This window comes from Thermobia domestica, chromosome 8, assembly GCF_964235325.1.
Source record: "Thermobia domestica chromosome 8, izTheDome1.hap1.1, whole genome shotgun sequence".
Lineage (NCBI taxonomy): Eukaryota > Metazoa > Arthropoda > Insecta > Zygentoma > Lepismatidae > Thermobia > Thermobia domestica.
Window position 1 is genome coordinate 229,277,038 of NC_137461.1, and position 23,458 is coordinate 229,300,495.

The 23,458-nt window shown below is 35.1% G+C and overlaps 2 protein-coding genes across 6 annotated transcripts in view; both read left to right on the forward strand.

Moving 5' to 3' along the window:
* The window catches only part of LOC145693464 (uncharacterized), a 622,508-nt gene extending 619,339 nt beyond the window's left edge, over positions 1–3,169 (forward strand). For all 5 annotated transcript variants that reach the window (XM_081769494.1, XM_081769493.1, XM_081769492.1 and 2 more), the window contains one exon: positions 1,958–3,169. In XM_081769494.1, coding sequence (XP_081625620.1) covers positions 1,958–2,070 — 113 coding nt within the window. In that variant the 3' untranslated portion in view covers positions 2,071–3,169. The remainder of the gene's footprint in view (positions 1–1,957) is intronic.
* Positions 3,170–6,342: 3,173 nt separating this feature from the next.
* Positions 6,343–23,458, forward strand: part of LOC145692493 (uncharacterized) — a 154,862-nt gene continuing 137,746 nt past the window's right edge. Inside the window, exon 1 of the mRNA XM_081767801.1 lies at positions 6,343–7,196. Coding sequence (XP_081623927.1) covers positions 6,343–7,196 — 854 coding nt within the window. The remainder of the gene's footprint in view (positions 7,197–23,458) is intronic.

Here is a 23,458-nt window from a genome sequence, read left to right on the forward strand (position 1 = left end):
CTTCTGCACATGCTCAACTTGATCAATGTTGGCAACCCAAAATAAAAAAATATCGTTTTTTTATTTCTTTTTCTTTTTCTTTTTTTCTTTCTTTCTTTCTTTTTTTTTTTTTACATGCGTCTTGTACCGTATTTGTATTGATACGAGATTTTTCTGCTTTCCTTTAAGTTATTATTGTAACTCGTTTCGTTTACAAACTTCTTTCAATCACTTTTTTAGAACCGCTTCCTCCCCATTTTGACTTTTATTCATGTATGCCTACCAAAATTCAGCCAAATACATATAGGAAAGAAATAAAGATAGACCTTATGGAATATTGTAATGGTTTTACTTTCTGTGTACAAGTAATTTCATAAACTTAAAAATATACAAAGGGGATAGGACATAAATGAAGGTGATTTGATGTATATTGTTATTAGATTCTATTATACATGTCCACTATTGTTTTTGGTAGAAAATTCGAAGGGCCATAGTAAAATTTCAAGAGCATTTAAAAATTACAAATCAATTATCTCTGAATCAGAATTTGTGTTGAAAAATGTAAAATGATACCAATAGTATTCGTTATCAAGGACAAATCACTTACCGCGAAAGATAAATTCTCACGCGCTATTGATCCTCCAATAATCTTTTCACTGTGACGTAGGAAAAATTCCTTTTAATACTACTTGCTTTTCCTTCCATAGTACTATCAGTCATTCAGAAAACTGTTGTTAAACACTCTGACCTGTTTTTTCTTTATTAAAATCTTTAATTGAATTGATAAATCTCATGGCGGTATAAATGACATTTTGCTTCAGATTTAATTAAGTTCATAAATGAGAACTAGATCCGACGAAGTTAGTATGATAAAGATATCTAGGCAAAAATGTGCTATTTATTACTTTTTTTTTTTTTTTTTTTAAGTCTCACTTTTCTTCAGAAACTATATGGATCAATTAACCTTTAAACTCGGTTTCCTCGCAAACTGGTTTTATACATTTATACTGTTTTGGTTTTAACCCATTCAAACGTCTTCAATATTTTGCTGCCTGACTTCTTTCAACATTTAGTTTTTGTTGTACAAGTTGTACCCACTCAGTTCATTTTCTTTTTACCATTTCTGGATTTTAAAAGCTAACTTTTCCGCCCGATATTCATGGAGTCATTGTTTCACCTCGAACATAGGTACACTCATGTCCAAAATTATTGTCGAATGTCTATAAATATGTTGTTGTAGGAATATAATTTGATAACGAATTCGCCCGGTATTTCGTATAATGTTAGTATGTGTATAATCGGCAAAGACATGTAAATGGCAAATTTCATGTCAAAAGAGCAGTAAATAAGAACAATAAAACGAAAATAAAACTTTCGTGTTCATTTAACAACATTTTGTTTTACTCATTCTAATTTTCGTATTCATGATTCTTTTCCAATGAAATTTACCACAAATATATATTTCCGGATTATACACATAGTATCAGTATTAAAAGTACCCTGCAAAATCATTATCAAATTATATTCTTGCAAGAAGACAGTTATAGATATGCAACAATCATTTTGGACATGAGTGTACATAAGTATTCGATGAGTCGTCGTAAATTTTTGCTCAAAGGTCTACGAAACACTCTTTTCTTTTTCCCAATTGCTTCTGTGTTTATGCCTGTGCTTGCTACTGTTTGTCGATTTACACTTGATTCCACCATTAGTTGCTATTCTGCTCAGTTCCGTTCATATCCTAAAGCGATATTTTTGTCCGAATGACAATCATGCCACGTGATAAAAGGTTTCCTAAAGGAAACTGTGAAGCCCTTATGTGTCAGTGCATCCTTGATGTATAATTCTCGTATAAGTTTAGCACAAATTTAATGTCATTCCTTATTAGCGTATTGTTTAATATATTATTTCACAGTAAATGACATTTGTTTTACTATTGTGATTTTCATAACTAAATGTCATACGTTATCTGTTTCAGACACTGCAGCAAGTGACCCAAATCAACCCACTCCCTCGACGTCGAAGGACGATACACAAAAGTCTTCTCCAAAGAAGAGTGAAACCAAAACTGGGGATACTTCGGGTAGTTGAAAGTGAATGAACAGCCACCTCAAATGTGATGTAAGAAGTTACCCAGTGCGTATGTGCGTGTATGACCAGTGCCATGTTTGCGTCTATCGTGATGGTGTTAGAAATGGAATTTATGTACGAGAAATCGTGTTGAGTGAATTAGATGCTCGTCAGGGTGCGTAATCTTGTGATCTGAGTTGAAACCAAAACATTCATTAAACCTACTTGTGTTTTATTTATTACCCTTTTGTCACTAAAGAAAGGAAAAAAAAAAAAACATTATAAAATAATGGAAGACTGAGTCGTAAATGCGTGTTTGTAGTGTTTTAATTTGTACGTTCGAAAATTCCCAGTGTCTCGTGTCTAGCACTTTTAGAAAGTGATAGAAATATGTGATATGCTTAACTTTTCACAATGTATAACAGGTTTTTGTTATGTAATTTGAGTAGCATATGGAAATGTAGTTGTCTTCGAATCTCAGAGTAATAAAACTTTGCTCTCACAATAATAATACTTAGCAAGTTAAAAGTAATGTCACTTCAGTTTATGTGTAGAAAAAAAATTAATGGAACAAAGAATCTTTGGTAGCCACATACTATTGGCGTATATTTACAAATGTTCTTTATTTAGTGAGAAAAATATTCATGTTACGTAAACTTTTTTTTTTTTTTTTATTGTAAACACTAAATTTAGAATTTTCAAAGATTGTCGCAGTTAAATTTCTACTTAAATCATTTTGTTGATCGTAACTGAAAATAAGAATAATTTTGAAACTTAAAAAAGAAAATCTATTAAAATTAGAAAGAAAAGTAATTCAGCTTTGTTGTAAAGCATGGAGATTTAGAAATCAAGTATTGTCAAAACTTTTTTGTTTTTGTTTCTGTTTTAGATACAGAACATTTTTGTCTTCTTATCGAAATATCTGCTTGAAGGATTAAGTTTAGAAGATGCAAACAGGTTAAAATTATTATATGAAACGAATTTTCTTTTATTTATATTAGAAAACGTTTAATTTCCACCTAGAACATTTTTTTTTTCGTCTTGTAGATTTATTTTATGAAATCTCTTCGAGGTCCAAACGTTATGGCTACTATGAGTAAGCAGGGTCGTTTTTTCGAAATATTCAGCGATAAAATAATGAAATTTAAGGACGAAATTGATGTCAACATTTCTTACAAACATTAATCTACATTCCTGAATGTCGTTACCAGCTTATCCTATATCTGTATAAAATATTGCACGAGTAGAAAACATGTTTTCTAAATTTCTGAAGGCTTTTTTTTTAACATATTAGTGGAAGTTTATTATATCTTAAATACAGAGTAAAAGATATTGTAATGAACGTCATTCAGTGATGTCTATAGAATTGTCATAGCTCTGTTATACAAATGACAATATGTGTACTGCACGTATATTTTTAAAGAGACGAGAAATACTAAGAGCGTAAAGTAATTTAATCGTGTTATAATGCTGTTAAAATAAAATATTCTTTCAGAGATTTTGTAGTTTGTTTTGTCACACCTTTTCATGAATATCACCAACATTGCTGATTCTTCTTCTTCTTCTTCTTCTATTGGGGGCCGCGGTGACTTAGTGGTAGAGCGTTCACTTCTGGTGCATGGGGTTCTTTGTTCGATCCCAGCTCGCGCCAGGTGTACTTTGTGGTGGACAGACAAACACCGTGCGCATGGGTTTCCTCGGGGTTCTCCCGTTTCCTCCCATTTTCTTCCTTCCACCATTCCTATTCATCACCGTCTCCTTTAATGTAGGTGGCATAAACGTGGGATGTAAAACTCAAAAGATATTTTCTTCTTCTTTTTCTATTATTATTATTATTATTATTATTATTATTATTATATACTTTATTCTTTTACGTAGACATGGAATAATAAATATTAACTAATTTTCGTGTAGCACAGACAAATAAAAGAATGAAAAACAAAATAGAGATAATGATGGGAATTATATTTTTAAAAGCGTGTTACTAACTTACATTTTACAGTTAGCTATCTAGTTTTAATCGTGTCCGTGTGGACCCTTTTATTAAGTGCTGGACCCGTAACGCCCTCAAGAAGCGGGGCACTTTCATTTTTACGAGAAAAACTGAATAGCTTAATTTCATACAAATATTCATTTCCAAACTTGTATTCTAGTCAATACTACCCGAATCCAGTTAATTTTGCAATTTTTAAACCGAACTCTACTTTTCTTTTGCCATTTCAATGCAAAACAGGAGAGAATAACAAAATAAACATGTATTTCTTGGCCAATGGTATGAAACAACTATGAGAAGACAGACAGACAGAAGAAAGAGTACCATTACAGTCCTGTGTCTTTATTAATAATCTTAAGAAGAGAAACGTAGAGTCTTTCATGTTGAAAGATCATTGATGCGCTTTCTTTACAGGTGAAAGGATATCGAAGTGGATGTGGTCTCTTTGTCATCAATTCTATGGGCAGTCTCAAATAATATGGTTTGTAGTGCGTAGTAGGTTGTGTTCATGAGAATCTAACAGTTCCTTAAATGAAACATTGGGCTTTCTAGGAAATAGTTATTACTCAGCTCGAACTATGCGAAATCGAAAGAGAATCTGTTTGTAGTGAAGAAAAGAGAATAATAATACTGTTTTCTGTTGCAAAACATAGAGCCCATTTTAATTTTAAACTATGATCATTAAAGAAAAGAAAGAAACAAAACTTTTTCTTTTTTTTAGTAGTAGTAGTAGTAGTTCGGTATTTGCAACGCATTTTGAGATTCGATTTTTCGTTTTTCTAGGATTTTGGGAGCAAACTGATATGCAATACTGCATAAATAAAACGCTAGTCGTCTTGTACTGGTTAGAGCTAAATAGTTGTTTAGTCTTAGCGCACCCACTTCCCGTGCGAAGCTATTTAATTTCAGGGTTCACATTGGCCTTGAAAGTCAGAGAAGAAATGGTAATTCAGGGAAATTAAAATAAATCAGAGAAATGCTTCAAAATATGTCTAGAACTAGGGAAATTGCTATATTTCACAGAAGAATCGGGAAAAATCCAATCAGTTTTAAGAGTTCTTATTACTAAAAGTATATTAACAAGCATTAGAGATACTCACGGAAAGTATAAAGAACATCTCAAATAATTAACGGAGATTCGAAAAGATGATGATAAAAGGTCTGTAACGATAACTATCTTTAGAAATAAAGATGTTTGAGGAACACCAAAGATGTTTAAACTTCAAGGTTTGAAAGAAGAGGAAATGAAATGAAAATTTCAGATGCTAGAGAAGAGGAAAATAAGTTAGGTTTGTAGCTAGAGATACGCCGAATTGTGGTATGTTTACTTTCATAAGTTTGGATGTATTCAGAATGCCGAGGTACGTTAATATATAATTATTTTTAGTAGTAATGTTTAATTGTATTCCGAACACAGGAAATTTGCCTCCTAACAAGTATTTACAGTGGGATAGTAAGCTGCAAGTATGTTGTAAAAATATAAAGGCCAGCGTTGAATGGTTTTATAGAAATGATGGCGGCTGATTAAAAATGAATCTTTTTCTAAACCTGACTATAAACAAAAGTATTCACGGTGTCGCAGGTCAGGAAAAATTTACTTTCTTCGTCATGAAAGTTCAAGGATATCAATATCAAAATTTCAATGTGAACCATGAACTTGCTTCCTTCCAGTATGACTATTACTACAATTATAGTATGACCATGACAACTACAATTTCTTCGTATATTACCTTCATTTTTCCAACTGTTTAATAGTTTACATTCATTTCGTATTGAATTAGCATGGAAATGGTACTGTCGAAGGTGCTTTTTACTTTGTAATTAAGTACTAACCAAAATAATACATGGATTATATTTATTGTTTCTAGTGAACTTAGATACACACACGTACACTGAGAATTTACTTCTGAATGCCACTCATTCTAGCTTTGGAACTTCTTTTATAAAATAACAGACAAATTCTGACCAAAGCATATATTAACTAATAAATAATAGCGTTACAGTCTCGGCAAATTAACTTTGCCTTCATCAGACACATTATGAAATACAATTTCTAAGATTACAGCTTATATACTTCTTGAAGTGAGAGGAGGTATTCCATGAACCAATCATATTCGTCCTTTCCTTTAACAATTTTTAATTAATACAAATGCAACTTTTAATGATCAACTTTCACTTAAGAGCTAAACTTTTAATTGGCACACCTGTGTATGAATAACTTTCACTTTTGAAAAACATAAACTTTTAATTGTCTATCCGTTGTTCAACACACCTTTTAATCATAAGTGGAACAAGCAATTATGGACATAAAAGAAGAGGAAGAAAGGAACACGATAAGGAGAAAAGCTGCTACTATAGTGAGGCAGAATATGAACAAACAAATAGGAAATCTTACAAAAGAAGAGAAAGAAGGATTCAAGAGCTTAAGACGAAGGAAAGACATTGTTATACAACAAGCCGATAAAGGAGGAGCAGTAGTAGTAATGGAAGAAAAATGGTACAAAGAGAAATTAGATGAATTATGCGACGAGACATACGAGGTGATAGGTGAGAGAAAGATGAAAGAAGAAGTTAAAGAGGAGATAATAAAGAATGCGAAGAATGCAGGCTTTAGAAAGTTATTAGATGAAAAAGGAAGAATTCCGGATATGAAAGGATTCCCGAAGATACATAAAAAAGAGGTAAAGTTGAGACCAGTAATGGATTGCAGAAAGAATATTTTTCAACCATTAGATGAGGAAATAAAGATAATTGCAGAGGAAATAAGGGGAGAACAAGTAAGTAATAGAGTTAAGAATACAGAAGAAGTAAAGAGGATGATAGAGAAAGTAGGAAGAAGAAATGAGAAAACACTGATGTTTAGCGTAGATGTCAAAGCAATGTTTCCCAGCTTAAGAAGGGATTATATTTTGAAGGTATTGGAAGAAGAAATGGAGAATAGAACAGTAAGGAAATGGAAGAAAGATAAAGTGATAAAAGCATTAAAACTGATATGGGAGAACAGTGTGTGTACGATAGGAGAAAAATTAGTGAAAATAAAGGAAGGACTAAGTATAGGATCGAAATTAAGCCCAGTGTTATCAGAAATTGAGATGAATAAATGGGAAGAGAAAGTTAAAGAAGAAGGAGGCGAAAGACTGATTATGTTTTGCAGGTATGTGGATGATTGTTTAGGTATTTGGAAAGGAACGAAGAGACAATTCGAGCAATTTGTGAGAAGGATAGAAGATAAAGAAAAAGGAATAAGCCTGGAGGTAGAATTAGAGGAAGAGGGGAAAATAAACTTTTTAGATATGACAATAAGGAAAGTAGGAGGGAAATTTGAAACAACATGGTATAGAAAACAATGTTCAGCAGGTGTTTATTGCCATAGAAGAAGTGATGTAGATGAAGGAACTAAAAGGAACTTTATTAGAAACATGGAGAGAAGGATAAGAATGATAGACAGTGATGACGAGAAGAGAAAAGAAGACATAGAACAGTTTCACAGTTTATTAATGCAGAATAGATATAGTGAGGATATATTGAAGAAGAATAGCAAGAAAGAAGAGGGCAGAAGGCAGAAGGAAGTGAGAGAAGATAGAGAAGAAGAAAAGAAAAGATGGTTCGGGATAGAGAGCATAGGAGAAAAAACGGAAGTCTTAAAAAACTTATTGAGAAAAGGAGGAGTAAGAACGTACAGAAAAGGTAGCAGAAGAATGTTAGATGCATTGCGAACGAGGAAAAGGAAGGTGACAGAGATTCAAATAAGTGATGAAGGGGTTGTATATAGAATTAAATGCAAAGAATGTGATATGAGTTATGTAGGAGAAACAGGAAAGAGGTTACAAGAAAGGATTAAACAGCACAAGGACGACGTTCGATTGAAAAGAGATAGTAACGCTATATATAAACATGTAAGGGAGACAGGACATGAAATAGACTGGGAAGGCGTAGAGGGGCTGGAAAAGGAGAAAAGAAGCATTATAAGAAAATGGAAAGAGGCAGAATGGATAAGAAAGGAAGGAAGCGAGAAACTTATGAATTGGAAAAAAAACCTTTGAGTTTTACGTCCCACGGTTATGCCGGTTAGGCTAAAGGAGACGGTGATGATGAATAATGGATGAAATGGTGGAATGAAGAAAGTGGGAGGAAACGGGAGAACCCCGATAAAACCCACGCACACGGTGTTTGTCCACCACAAAGTTCACTTGGCGGGGGCTGGGATCGAACCCGGGACCCCAAGCACCAGAGGTGAACGCTGTACCACTGAGCCACCGCGGCCCCCACTTATGAATTGGAATAGCGGACTAAATATACATGAGGTATGGAGAAAGATATTGGATAAAACAGAGAAGAAAGAAGAGATTAAAACAGGTGTGTTGAACAACGGATAGACAATTAAAAGTTTATGTTTTTCAAAAGTGAAAGTTATTCATACACAGGTGTGCCAATTAAAAGTTTAGCTCTTAAGTGAAAGTTGATCATTAAAAGTTGCATTTGTATTAATTAAAAATTGTTAAAGGAAAGGACGAATATGATTGGTTCATGGAATACCTCCTCTCACTTTAAGAAGTATATAAGCTGTAATCTTAGAAATTGTATTTCATAATGTGTCTGATGAAGGCAAAGTTAATTTGCCGAAACTGTAACGCTATTATTTATTAGTTAATATATGCTTTGGTCAGAATTTGTCTGTTATTTTATAGAATTTACTTCGATGCATTTTTAAATATTTCACCAAAACTAGTGGCCAAAAATACAGCAGTTTCTTATTGCTGAATTTATTCATCACATTAGGTTGGGAAATGCGATGTAACGATTATAGATACGAAGTATGAAATACAGTACTAGTTAAAATCTAGGTTAAGAGTGATAAGCCACGCCAGGTTCTTTCAAAATAACAAAATTAAAGCTCTCTATAAGCAGAATTATTCAATTTTTGAAACCCTCTCTTTACTAGTTTGGAGAGAGAAGATGGGGATGGTGATTAAGTTTTAGGAGAAAACGTTGCAATTAAATTCTTTCATAAGTTACCCTGAGATGCTTACCAAGGTGTAACAGGAATAGTTTCAACTTAAAAATACCCAAGTGTAAGTATGATTTTAAAGTTGTACCTAGTTGTGTTCATATTCTTATAAGAGGACGTACCGTGTTAGTAATTTAGAATTTGACCAAGAGAAATTTTTATGGTTGTGTCTAATTGGACGAATGGGCCAGTTTAAATGTTTTGGACGTTACAAAATTACGTTCTGTCTACGCTAAGGAAAGTTATATTTAAGTTGTTGCAAAAGTATCGGCAATATAGGTGAAGATATGCATTTTTGCTCGTGCTTGTACAGTCTGCGATAAAAGAAATCAGTGCATTGCATATTTACTTTGAGTCTGACATACGCTATTTTCTGTTGTCGATGACTATATAAGGTAAGTAAAAGAAAGCTAGGAACAGTTCAATTGAATAATATTAAATGGTACCTCAAGTAACCTGAAGTTTTGAATCCATTCACTAAGGTGTATTGTGACTACTGTATTGATCTAAGTCACTCAGATTTTAGCAATTTTTAATTCGCCTTCGTATATTTTGTTTGGAATTGTGTCTGCGCCATTTTTCATGAATTTACTTGGCGAGAAGAACTTCACAATCAGCTAACGCCTCCGCTGATTGCTTCGGTTTTATTTTTAAACTTGTGTCAGTGCTTCTGGAATTTAGAAAGATAATTGAGAATTTCTCGGTAGGAACTTCAAGTGAACTTTTCTGCGTTATTAATAATAATGATATAGTTCTGTGTGGTAGGGGATAGAGATTCTTTCTGTGGACTCTCAGTTTTCTTGTCTTTATCTTTGATGCTTTATCTTTGATTTTAATTAAGAAATTAGTTTCTTGGAATACCAAATAGGATACTTCCCAGTTTTAGGTTTGTATACAGGAATGTTGCTGATACTATTACTGCGTTTTCGACAGCTTCAACAGCTAAATTAACGTGTTCATCTAGAAATATATCAGTTCAGTTAATCTCAGTTAACTCACGGTATAACACCATACATACCGCCAATAACGCGACGGTATAACTTCTATAAAAGCAAATCTAGGTAAAATTTCACCATCGAGTGTACAAAACCAGTTTAAAGAAAATAATTTAAAGAAGATAATGCAAGGATTCAGGTTTTACAATAGGTTCCACTTTTTTAGTAGTAGTTAAATTAAAATTAGATATGAGCAAACCAAAATTGGATCAAACTTTAGTATTTGGCATAATAATGTATGCCAGAAAGAAAATTTCTATTGGTCTAATTAACTTTAGATATATTATAACCATCAAGTATTAGAATATTATACTCAAGAGGATTAATATTGTTAAAAATATTGCCAAAGAAATTGTCAAACACATGAAGAGATAAGTTCAGGCGGAAATAAACACAAAGCAGTAGTGAGTTCTTACCAGCTTTATATATATTAAAAAAAAAATGAATATTTCAAGATTTGTTCTTCTAATCACTTTAATGTTTCTGTTGACAGTACATAACACTGCACCACTCTTTTCACAGGTATTCGGTTCATATACACCATCAGCTCTAAAACAAAAGTATTGGGAAAATAATCCTCACTTCCATGAAGATCACTAAAATACATCTCAGTCACAACCATAGCATCATACAAACAGTTCGGCAACAGCAGAAAAAACAGTTGATTTTTGGTTCTAAGACCCTGCACATTCAGATACCAAATTTTAATATTGTTATTTGATCGTTTCTGCATCTCTATTTGAATTATTGAGTTCTTCGGATCAGGGAATATTCTTAACTTCCTATAAAATGGACCAATAAGGATACCGCTTAACTATATTTCTGGAACATTGATTACATTGTAATCATAACTATTTACCTCAATATCAAAAGATAATAAGATTTATACTTCGTTCCCAATTTAGTATATTGGAAGGATTTGACGTGCTGCATCTTTAACAGAGGCATCAGGACTAAACCTAGTTACAAACAAAACTCTTTTTCTAATATTTGAAACCAATTCTACTTTATGGTTACTACATCCAGTGTTCAATTTACGAATTTTTTTTCTTATAAAGTCTACCTAAATTCTGATTAACAGCTACAGTAAGTTTTTTGTTTAACAATTTTTTCCTATTTTTAGACACAACTTCAGCCCATGTTCCATTATTGTTATCTGAGAACTTCTCTATAATTAGTTTTACCTTCTGATTTTTACTAGTCATTGTAACACTAGGACAATTTTCTTCATACTGATACTCATTTAGAGCACGACCATGAGTACGGACAGTCCTGTCTGATTTATGATTAAAAGAAGCTTCAAAGTGTTAATAGACTTGAGGTCTTTATTTTTCTTGTCTTACACGGGAATAAAGCAAGTAAGAGGTGAAATGTAGAACGCAGTGTATAATGTTACGGAGGGTTTAGTGAACTGTGAACAGAATGGGGAGTTATTTGTGCAGAATGAATACCGATTGTGAGAAAAAGGCAAAATGTCTACGCGCGACAAAGTAGACGAAAACAAGAGGAACAGTTATTATATTGGCCGTATGGTCAAGTGGTAAAAACAGTCAACTCTGGGGTCTGGGTTCAAATCTCATTGTCGACTATCATTTACTTTTTTTTTTTTTGTGGAAAAATCAGTGATGAATCGACACTGTATATCCAACGTACTGAAAATGGGTAATTATTGTGAAAAGTATGAATACACGTTGATATACACCGCCATGCAATTGAGAATACAAAAGGTATCATGTCCTAATTTTATGTAACTTTATAGCGATCGTACAAAACGTGAAACTATAGCAACAAATACAGAGAAAAATGTTTAATAATAAACATGCTGAAGGACAACAAAATGATGGAAGCAAAAGTATACATTACACACACTACTATCGATTGGTCGAACTTTCTTGCACGCGATCAGTTTGCTGTTTGACGACAGTACCGAACTCGTTTCCCAAACATGCTCTTCGCGTCGTTGATTAACGGCTATCAGTTCGTATACAAAATTGTTTAAAAACGACTGTCGGTGGGATTTGAACCTGTGCCCACACACTCCGTAGTCGATTGCCTTTACAAATCGGCCACACAGCCAGTACAGCAACCATTACTTTTGCTTTCGTCTGCTTTTTACATGCGTAAACATTTTGCCTTTTTTCTCACAATCTGTATTCAAATGTACAAATTACTTTCCATTTCGTATACAGCTCGCTGAACTCTCCCCATTGTTATACATTGGTTCAAGATTTCCACCTCGTAATTGCTTCATTCCTGTGTTTGACTAGCAATTGCTCATTTTTAAATTTTCATCTAATTCAATAAGACATATTTCATATTAGTAAGTAAATTTCAATTTGTTTTTGAGTGGCAACCAGAGATGCCAACTCATCTTTATTTGATGGATTTACCTTGATTGCCTGTGGTTTAGCCGTAGCTTGATTCATAACAAGGTCTATAAAAGGATTTTGCAATTTTCAGAAGTAGTTGCCACCCCGCAAAATATCCTATTTACACCAATGGAGATGTCCACAAAATCTTCTCAAGAACTGTTTTGGAAATATCAGAATCTGGATATTCAACTAAGTTATTCAAGAATAGGAAATCATTAAGTGATGTCTTAATATCTCTAAAGCATGTTTCCATGTTAACACTGATAGTGTATATATATAGAGTGTTTGACAACAACACTGACAACGTTTGGAAGATAATTCCTGACACCAAGATAAGACAAAAAGTATAGACCAAACGGTGCAGAAATGCTTCCTTTTGGAATTATAGGCTGCCGAAAACATGAAAGGTTCATAGCTCCGAAACTATGGGACCTACCGTAGTTGGGTCAAGACTTTACTTAGGAACGAATATATCCGCTATCCAAAAGTACATGTTTCAGAATCCTAATGTACTCACGCAACAATTTTTATAGAGGGAGCTTGGCTACGGGCATAAAATTTGAAGTATTCACCAACTACCTCTATAAAAATTGTTGCGAAAGTACCGCAGGAAACAGCAGTACAACTTTGGCTTGCTATTTTCCAGTATACTTTCAATTTTTTATGCCCCAAGTAACTAGATCTTCCTTTGAAATAAAAATTACTGGTAGGTTTTTTTTTTTTTTTTTAAGTAATCTGTTAACTCTGGAAATTGCTTTGTATTTCAATGCACTATCAGGAAGTCCATTGCCAGTAAACGGAATTTTTGTTTACTTTTTTGTTTTTTGCTTGTTTCTTTAAATTATTTTGTTTCTCGCTGCAGTAAACTTTCCACATCACATCCTAAGACTCGAGTAGTACAGTTAAGTAGAATTCAGTTATATCACTGCCTTTGCACATACTACCTCATGAGGAGAGTAACTTCGCAGGGAAAAGTAAAACCTCTGTTCTTGTTTAAAAGTAACTTGAATTCAATAAATTTGGTTCGTTACATGTCCGATTAAATATATCATTATAAGATTTGATCGAGTAGACACATTCGACACAGACACTTCATATATTTCAACTGAAACAGCCCACTGCGCTGTCAGAAAAGAAAGGAAAAACACACACACACACACACACACACACACACACACACACACACACACACACACACACACACACACACACACACACACACACACACACACACACACACACACACACACACACACACACACACACACACACACACACACACACACACACACACACACACACACACACACACACACACACACACACACACACACACACACACACACACACACACACACACACACACACACACACACACACACACACACACACACACACACACACACACACACACACACACACACACACACACACACACACACACACACACACACACACACACACACACACACACACACACACAAGAACTACCAAAACATCCGATCATTCCAACAGTCAAACACTTTGTGACAAACTGTCTTTTTTAATTGCGTCGAAGTAGATAGCGGCATTGTTATATTGTTTACAAACGAGATAAGAAAACATTGATAAGCGATAAAAATGAAGACGATATATTTAACACAACTAACGTTTTCACCTAGTTTTTCTGAGCTGGCATTTAAATACATTTATGTGATTTCTAAGAAGAGAAACGTTGTGTGCGTTTTTTTTTTTTTTTTTTTTTGTGATAAATGGTTTAAACTATTGATTGAGAACGAATTACATTTACATATTCCTACTTGTAGTGTATAATGAAACAAACATCGATCTCTCTTTGATAGTTTAATTCAGGGAAGTCATTAAATAAGAAAAAGAAAAAAAAAATCCGAAATTCTTACAAAGCTGCGACCATAGTCGGTTATACAAGGCTAAATTGGTGTTGCAATAACACCACGTTGCAATATTTTGGTACACAAATACCTGTATTTATTACTGTACAATTCAAACAAGTTAACATAATTGATTCCACATCGATACTACGTGTTGTCCTTAAAGGTCCTAATTGGTAAAGCATCGCGATTTAGGAAGAGCGTCATGGAACAAAATAGATAGTAATTCGAGGGAACAAGGTCAGGAGTATATGCCAGAGGATGTGGCATCAGTTCAATGCCATCATGTTCCTGAATTTTGTGTTGCGTTTTTCGAACAGAGTGTGGTTTTGCGTTATCCTGTGGTAGCAGGGCGTGCTGTCGCTTTACAAGTGCAGGATACTTTTGGCTTGGTGCAGCTTCAACTATTCGGAATGAAGGCTGATATTAGTGGTACGACCATTAGGAACGAAATTGAAGTAAACTACCTCCTCGTAGTTCCGCTACACACAGAGAATGACTTTATACTTGAGACGGCCCTGTTTGACGACCGGTTCTGAAAATTAGCTTTTGCTCAACCATTGTTTGTGCACATTCAGATTTCGGAAAAACACCCACTTTTCATAGCATGTGACAATTAATTTACATGCTATGAATAGGGAAGTCGTATCACGCGGATTTTGGAGCAATTGTCACACATCCACCCTACTTTGGGCCTGAGCTGTAACACAATGAGGCAGCTCTTGATAGTTTTGCCGAGTTCATGAAAGTGACGCACTGCAGTGGACTGAGGCATACTGACTTGGTTTTACAACTGTCGTGTGCCAATGAATGGATTTTTCTCAATGGCGTGTCGTATGGCCTCAAAATCGGTTACCTGAGGCGTCCGAACCTTGATTGATCTTCGACAATTTTTCAACCTGCAAGAAGTTGCTGGAAATAACGAGTTGGTGTGCTGTGGTTCACTGCACTTTCCCCTTTCGCATAACAAATGTTTTAGATTGCTGCCTCAGTGTTATGCTTGAGTTCGAACTTATACAATAACAGTTCACGTATCACACGTTGTTGAGCAGTCATCATCACTGCCACTAAAAGCTGGATGAAGATACTGCTGAAGTGGCGGCGTCCGTGTTAAATAATGATCTGCTTGCCATACTATTTCTTGGGTCAGCTTGACCTTGTACTTAGGGTTGGTCACGGTATACACACGCGTCTGCTGTTTTTGTATCGTGAAAATATTGCAATACTTATGACTGACCTTTGTAAAATAAAAGATCATTATCTTTCATCACATTGCAGCATTTATTTTTCAAATATCATAACTATTAAACAATTAGCGATAAATTGAAAATAACGTCAGACGTGTATTTGTGATGGAAAGCTACCCCAAAATAATATGCAAGCTATGATGATATTGTACAATGATCGATACGGCTATACCTCTATTACTCCTACCCGAAATAACATCTCACTACTGCAGTCTTTCCCAACTTATAAGAGTCTATTGCAGACATTTGCCTCATATTGCATACCGTAAATAGGTTCAAAACTTAAGGTCGCTTGAGACACCATTTACCTAGGTAATACAATTCAATTTAAATAATTTTTCTAATACGTTACTTTAGTCTGATATGGAACCATTTTAGGGGGGATGATCCTCAAAAGAAACTCGGAAGTAGATTTTTAAGGATCACCCTAATAATAATAATAATAATAATAATAATAATAATAATAATAATAATAATAATAATAATAATAATAATAATAATGTTAATATATATATATATATATATATATATATATATATATATATATATATATATATATATATATATATATATATATATATATATATATATATATATATATATATATATATATATATATATATTTCTGTCGACCATACATATCTACACATATTGCAGAGAAACTGTATAAAACATGTCACAACACGAGGAAGCGAAACGAAACTTAAAAACGAATGGATGAAGAATTATAGAAGTTACAATATTGTGTGAATATATACCAATAGTTGGCATTATAATGGATGTTTCAAAAATATTCAGGAACACTTAAGGTATGAACTCCTAATACGTAGATAAGAAAAATAAGTTATACCAACCATAAGCGCCGATGCATAGACATCATTGGGAAGGCTCAGGGACGAAATGAGACAGATGTCTTCTATTAGAGACAGATACACTTTCCGAAACATCACGTTCTCAACATTTTTTTAGATGAGATAGCCTCAGCTTTTATCTCGTAGTGAACCATACATAGTAAAAAACATGTCGCGTGTTCATGTTGTGCGTTCAACACAATGATTCTGTGTTACCTAGCTGTGTTAAATTTTGACACATATTTTGTGATATTCATCATATTTTGAAGTATGTCGTTAAACTGGTAATAGTTAAATCAACTACTTAACATGGTGAATAGCAGTATGGAATAGAGTTGGAAGGGAGACAAACGATAATTTTGTCAGGTTTATGGCACATGAAAGAAGAATTCGGAATCGTTGAAGATTTTCAGTAGTTGGATGTCTATTGAAGGTTGTAAAACACGCCAACGAGTCATAACATGAAACTCACCGTTGTGTGAACATCACCTCTGGATTCTGATATGAAACCATGGACAGCATCGATGACAGTCTGCTCAAATAGGTGTATAGCAGCACATACTCCCTCAGGAGAATGAAACTAATTGAATTTTTGAAAGATGAGTCTATCTGCACTCTTCGAGTTGAAGAGTCAAATATATCATGAATTAGTAATAATAAATCTTAAATGATCACTGGAAAATCACCACTGCTACAGATATCTGGACACACTCTCCGTAGGAAGGAAGCTGAAAGCGAAACACCACAGGGAGGAGTGAATGCACGAAGTGATTTCGGATCCAGTACAGAATTGAGTAGAACTGCCGTCTGTAACAACTTGTATCCCACTCTCATTAAGGAATTTCGTCAACTGGGGCCATGATAATCAGTTCGCATAGATCCAAATAGGCGATAGTATGCATTTAGATATCCGGCTGTAATTAACACTGGAGGTTGTAATTAACTGTAAAGTTGAATCAAATCGATACGAAAAATATACAACGAATATATTGTAATAGGTTGAGGGGAAAAAAATTCGCACCGCAACTGCTTGCAATCGGAAATTTATGTTAATAAAACGAAAATAAAGGTGATAAAATATATCAATGGCTACACCAGCAGTGCGACTATCAGTGTGCTTATAGCACCTGTAAATCGTGTAACAAGATGTAACAGACGACTACGTAGGTTGGAAGTAAGTTTTTTGAAACCACATAACTGCTGGTGAGCGTGAGAGATGAGTTGTTTTAATATCTCAAGGTTACTACTGAAGACGATAATAATATGTTATTACAGAAAAGCCATAACTGAAATATTGTTTAAACTGAACCTACTTCCTAGCCTAGCACTGTCCACTGATTATTCATCAGTTCGTCCTCCACCATATTCAATTTCAGTGAAATAAAAGGTGGCTTGCGAACTGATGGTGATTTCGGCTTCCTCTCAGAGAGGACAGTGCATTAAAACGACTACAACTGTAGTGGCTTAATTTGACTGTGGTGCAACAATGTAAAGCAAGTGGCAATCAGGTGGCGTTAACTTAGAGCATCGCTATGAATAACGCACAGAGACTTAGGTTGTGCGTTACACGAGGGAGTAACTAGGGGGATTTTAGTTCTGCGTTCTTATATTCGTTAAACAATGTTTGATTGGAAATGTCAGATACCTGGGTTGAACACACCTCCGGAAGTGTCGATTACTCCGGAAGCGGGATTGGAACGCTCTTCCTGATACGATGTTTTACGTCATTATCTAAGACTTTTATAACTACAGGAGCTCTCGAATTCGTTTCTCTTTCTAGAAACCTGGACAGTCCCTTGGCCACCCTTACGATTAACGCAATAGAGCTTAGTTGCTACACAGGACCCTACACCATGACTTTCCCAGCCACAATTCGCACAAGTAGCAGCAATCGGATTCTACAAGTGCTGGTACCCAACACTCTGACATTTAAAGACACAGACTGTGACACTAGTTTTTCAACCCTTATAAAAACAGTATTTTGGTATATAATCGCGAATAGAGATTTTTCCCTGAAGACATTACAAACCATAAGATGAAACATCTGGCGAAAGTTCTTGTTTAGTCGATAACTTCGATATCACAAAACTTTTTCTTTCCCTCTTTGATTTACTTCCAGTGAACATTAAGAAGTTAAACAGTAACGTTCAAAATCAAATTTTGAATTTTAAAGTTAATTTTAGTGCTTCACAGTATATACCCCCTGTATAGTGATTTCAGTGATTTAAAGTGATTGTGTTTACAGATACTAGTAAACTTCACATAGTGTTATAAAATGGTAAACCAAAGTTCTTGAAGGTTTTCCATTAGCTGAAAAAAACTCTTCAGTCCCTACGGCTGCCTATGTAACATTTTAGTTTTTCAATCCTTATCAAAAAAGTAAAATTTATGTCTATTTTGGTAATTCTTTCATTTGTCTTTAGATCTGGTACCATAGCAGATGATGATTTACAACTTTGACTGATGTTGCGGCCTGGCGTGTGCAGAGGAAAACGCAAAATTGTAAAATCGTGTGAGTGTGTAAATGATAGTAAAAACATGATATCAAAAAAAGACTAACGAAAAGTTATATCCTAAAACGTAGATTAAGTGCAAAAATCTAAAACATATAAAACAAAGTAGTGAAATATTGTTTATCTGGTGATGACTTATTGATATATATTTTTTTTTATATATATCACTGTACGATAATGTTACAACATTATCTTTACTTAAACATGGTGCTTTTTAAAGTACTCATAATAAATATGTTGACAGGGACACTTTCCTCTCAATAAACTGCACAATTCTTCCGGAAGAATGTATCATTCTGAGTTAGGCAAACAACAATAGTTGACACAATATAGAGCACGTACTTATTAAAAGTTAAATTTTCATCATGTATGAGTTCTTTCGAGTAAATTAAGAAGTATTAACGAAATAGATAAATAAATAAAAAAAGAAAAGAAAATTACTACCAATTTCGAGTGACATAAATTGTAAAATTTTATTAATCGGACAATATTAAAATTTCATATAAACTATTCACTGTTCGGTTGTTCGCTCGTGTCTTGTATTTAATACGGTAAAAAATGAACTTAAAAAAAAAAACAAAAAAAAAACACCTTTTACATTGTTGAAATAAATGTAAAAGAAAAGTGATTAGTGTCATGCAGTTCTCGTAAGTATTTAGCTATAAAGCACTTTGGGGTGGGATTGTGTATTTTCCACTTCCCTCCTTAGTATGAAGTTACGTAAGGGTACAACATCCTCCCGACCTCTGGAATAAGTATGTTGGAAAGTTGCGACAGGAATAACTAAACTTTAAGGGTGGCTCCATTTTTGCGTCTTACCGTTCCCATCAAGTAATATAACACTTGTATAAGGGTAACCAAGAAAGTTTTTCACCCACCACCTTTGAACATCGATATTGTCACCTAAGACTACCTGAAACATCAAAAATAGTCCCCATCGTCATCGAAGACCTCCTGCCGATGTTCTGGAAGGCCATGGATTCCTTCGCGGTAGAACTTGGTGGGCCGTGAAGCGAAGAAGGTATCAAGTGCATTTTTTTTTTTTTTTGCATCTCTTGTAGGGATTTGAACTGGCGTCCTCTAAGGTGATTGTCCAAGGAATGGAACAGGTGATAATCGGATGGTGCAATGTCCGGGGAGTATGACGGAATCAATAGTGTTTCCCATCCAAGGCGTAGAATGGTGGCCTGGCTCATCCTAGCCACGTAGGTCATGGTTTCTCCACTCACACTGAATTGTAGTTCCAGTTCCTCACATGTCTGACCCTTGTTCGCCTCAATCGCTGCCTGAATATCTTCATTTTGTACATGTGTTGGTCTTCCGGCATGTGGTCGGTCTTCGAGTGTTTCGTCACTGTCCTTAAACTTGTTAAAACACCGCTGCACTCTCTCGTAGTCACTACACCCTCATCGAAGGCCTGGCATATCTTCTGTCCGTCTGCAGCAGCGTTTGACCCCACTTGAACTCGTCCAGCATACACGCTCTTATGACGCTCTTTGGAGGTCCCATGTTCATTCTGTCGTTACGCAGGTTCACGGTGTAACTGAACTGCCACAACCAGGTAGTATGTTGGATATACCCACACCAACAACTGATCTTCGCCTTATCTTCATTTACATTCAACTCACGGTGTGAGGGCCAATTGAACACACATCTCTACAAAAAGCGATAGAACTTGCTTGGTTACCTTTATAGTATTAGTTGGCAGGCGTGGGCGCAAAAAAAACTAGAGAGACCTATAAAAGTTAATATTAAGTGCTATAAAACCGGTTGTCTGAAAAAATAAAATAAATACAGAACTTTCCAACCAATGATGATCTCAGATAACTTCGCAAATGGTATCAAGGGAAAGCATTGTTGTAAACTGACCAACTACTGTAAGAGGACTAGGAATGTAGTAACACACTTTTAACCAGTAATGTCCAACTTCCATAATTCCAGAAGGGTAGGTAAGCTAAAAGTAAGAATCAGTGATTGAGTAGCAACCAATTCGCCTTCACTTCTTACTTTTAATGTGAGCAACGCCTACGACATGTTGGTTAACTAAGCAACGCCTACGGCATGATTTGATCTTCTCTTCTTGGCGTTTTAGAGACCCCAACATGAAATCACTTCGCGTCTAACGTACTGTAATGAGTGAAGCCTTACTGAAATGAGAAGTGTTCCTATTTTATTTCATTTCAGTAGCTTTTGGGGGCGCAGCGGCTCAGTGGTAGAGCGTTCACCTCCGGTGCTTGGGGTCCCTGGTTCGATCCCAGCTCGCGCCGTGTGGACTTTGTGGTGGACAAACACCGTGCTTGTGGGTTTTCTCGGGGTTCTCCCATTTCCTCCCACTTTCTTCATTCCACCATTTCACTCATCTCTCATCATCACCGTCTCCTTTAGCCTCACCGGCATAACCGTGGAACGTAAAACAAAGATTTCATTTCATTTCATTTCAGTAGCTTTTGTTTTTGATCATTTGTTTCCATCAATAACATGCCACTTCGTAATTTTCTAATGTGTTTAACTTGTTCGGTTGTACACTGGCGTTCAATAAGTTTTGCACAGATAGGTATAGTATTTTTATTAGTTCGAATATGATGATGAAATTTTGGATGAACATACTTTGATCCTTTGGCTCGAAAATAGTAATAATTATTGTTTCCTATTTTTCACAGATAAACCACAATGGACACTGAAGTAGATCACAGGACCAGATAACGGTTGGTAATGGAATTCCTGTTCACAACTATGATGATCCAGTCACATCAATTCATAGAAAGTTGCTTCTGGTTTATTGGGACCACACATTGGATCGCATCAGTATCCAGCGTTGGTTGCAACAATTTGAAGATTATCACTTCACTCTTTTGGACAAATCAGGATGTGTTGGACCATCAAGTGCAGTGAGCGATGTGAACAAGGAAGCCATCCACAAAATCATCCAAAAGAACAGATATGTAACCACAAGACACCTTGCGGAAGTGATTGGTGTGTCGGTAGGTAGTGTGGTGAGAATAGTCAGTCTTCAGTCTCTAGGATAGAGAAAAAAATATGCAAGGTGGGTGCCACGGTTATTGAACAAGGGAAATGAGGGTAAATAGGAGGGATGTTTGTCTTGACCTCCGTGAGACTTTCAGCAATGACTCTGTATATTGTTTCGATGATGTCACCACCAATGTTCGAAGTGAAAAAAAGGAAGAAAAAAAACAGAGGCGGTATGTTTTACGATTTTGACTTGACACTACCAGCTACCTAAATGTTGAAATGCAGTGAGGGTATGTTGGCTAAAAGATTGCATTTCTATTTACATAACGACTGAAAACCATTGGAGAGCTTCTCTGTAGTAACGCGGGGGGAGGGGGGGGAGGGCATGGGGAGACTTTGATCCCCTCCAACTTTCTGAAAATACTTATGTTGTATTATAGAGAATTATATACGAAAATGCTCAAAAGCCGAATGAGGATATTAATAATTTCCTATGTGAAAACTCCCGGTCTCCCACTCAACTGTGGGGTATTCGAAAACACCCGGAAGGTCCGCTTCCACAGCAGACAACTCCTAAACCTGCCCATGCTCAAAACTCGGCATTTATATGCATTAAGACAAGGAGACGCACACACATACATAACAAAGAAAATAATTCAATGTGGCACATCGAAATATAAACTAGGTGGCTTCTTTGTAGACACCTCATTTTAAAAACAAAAGGTAAGGAAAATGTCGCTGTTGTCAACTTTTCCACATAAGAAATAAAACCTATTTGTCAATTACTGTGTATAAAAATGAATTTATTAAAGGTATTTAGTATCTGCTTTCCAGTGACGGTATGTTTTAATCATTGGGAAACCAGAGACGGCATGCCTTCATCACTGAAAAACCAGAGGCGGTACGGCATACCACCACATACCGTCTCACTTCGACCACTGGTCACCACACAGGATGAAACGTGGTTATTTCATTCAGATTTCTTCTTGTTTGGTCATCTGAAGGCCCACCTGCAAGGAAACCATTCGACAGGAATAAAGATCCTCATTATTTGTGTGAAACAATGATGTAAAAATCAGACATCTGAATTTTATCAAGGTGCATTCAAGGCATGGAAAAAACGTTGGACGAAATGCGTCACAGCAGAGGAGGCTGGATTGAATGACATGGTCTTGTAATCAAAGGATCAAATTATGTTCACCTAAAATTTCATCATCATATTGCAACTAATAACAATATTATAACCATATGTGCAAAAGAAATGCCCTTGTATGTGTAATAACTTCGTTTATAACGAAAGGGAAAGCCCTTTCGTAGTGTAGGCTACGAAATACCACTCGAACAGTTAGATTCAGCAGTTGTACGTATTTCTCTAATTCTTTTCTTTAATTACAAGATATGGGACTACAGGAATCACGATAATTGTCCTTTCTACATGATCTATTTTAAGTATTATTTCGGTCTTGCTCACATCATATTTGATCTTTTTGCGAGGGAATGAACCTAGATCTGAAATTAATGATTTTTTAGAAACCTATAAGAGTCTTTTTATTGTGAAGCCAAAGTGATCA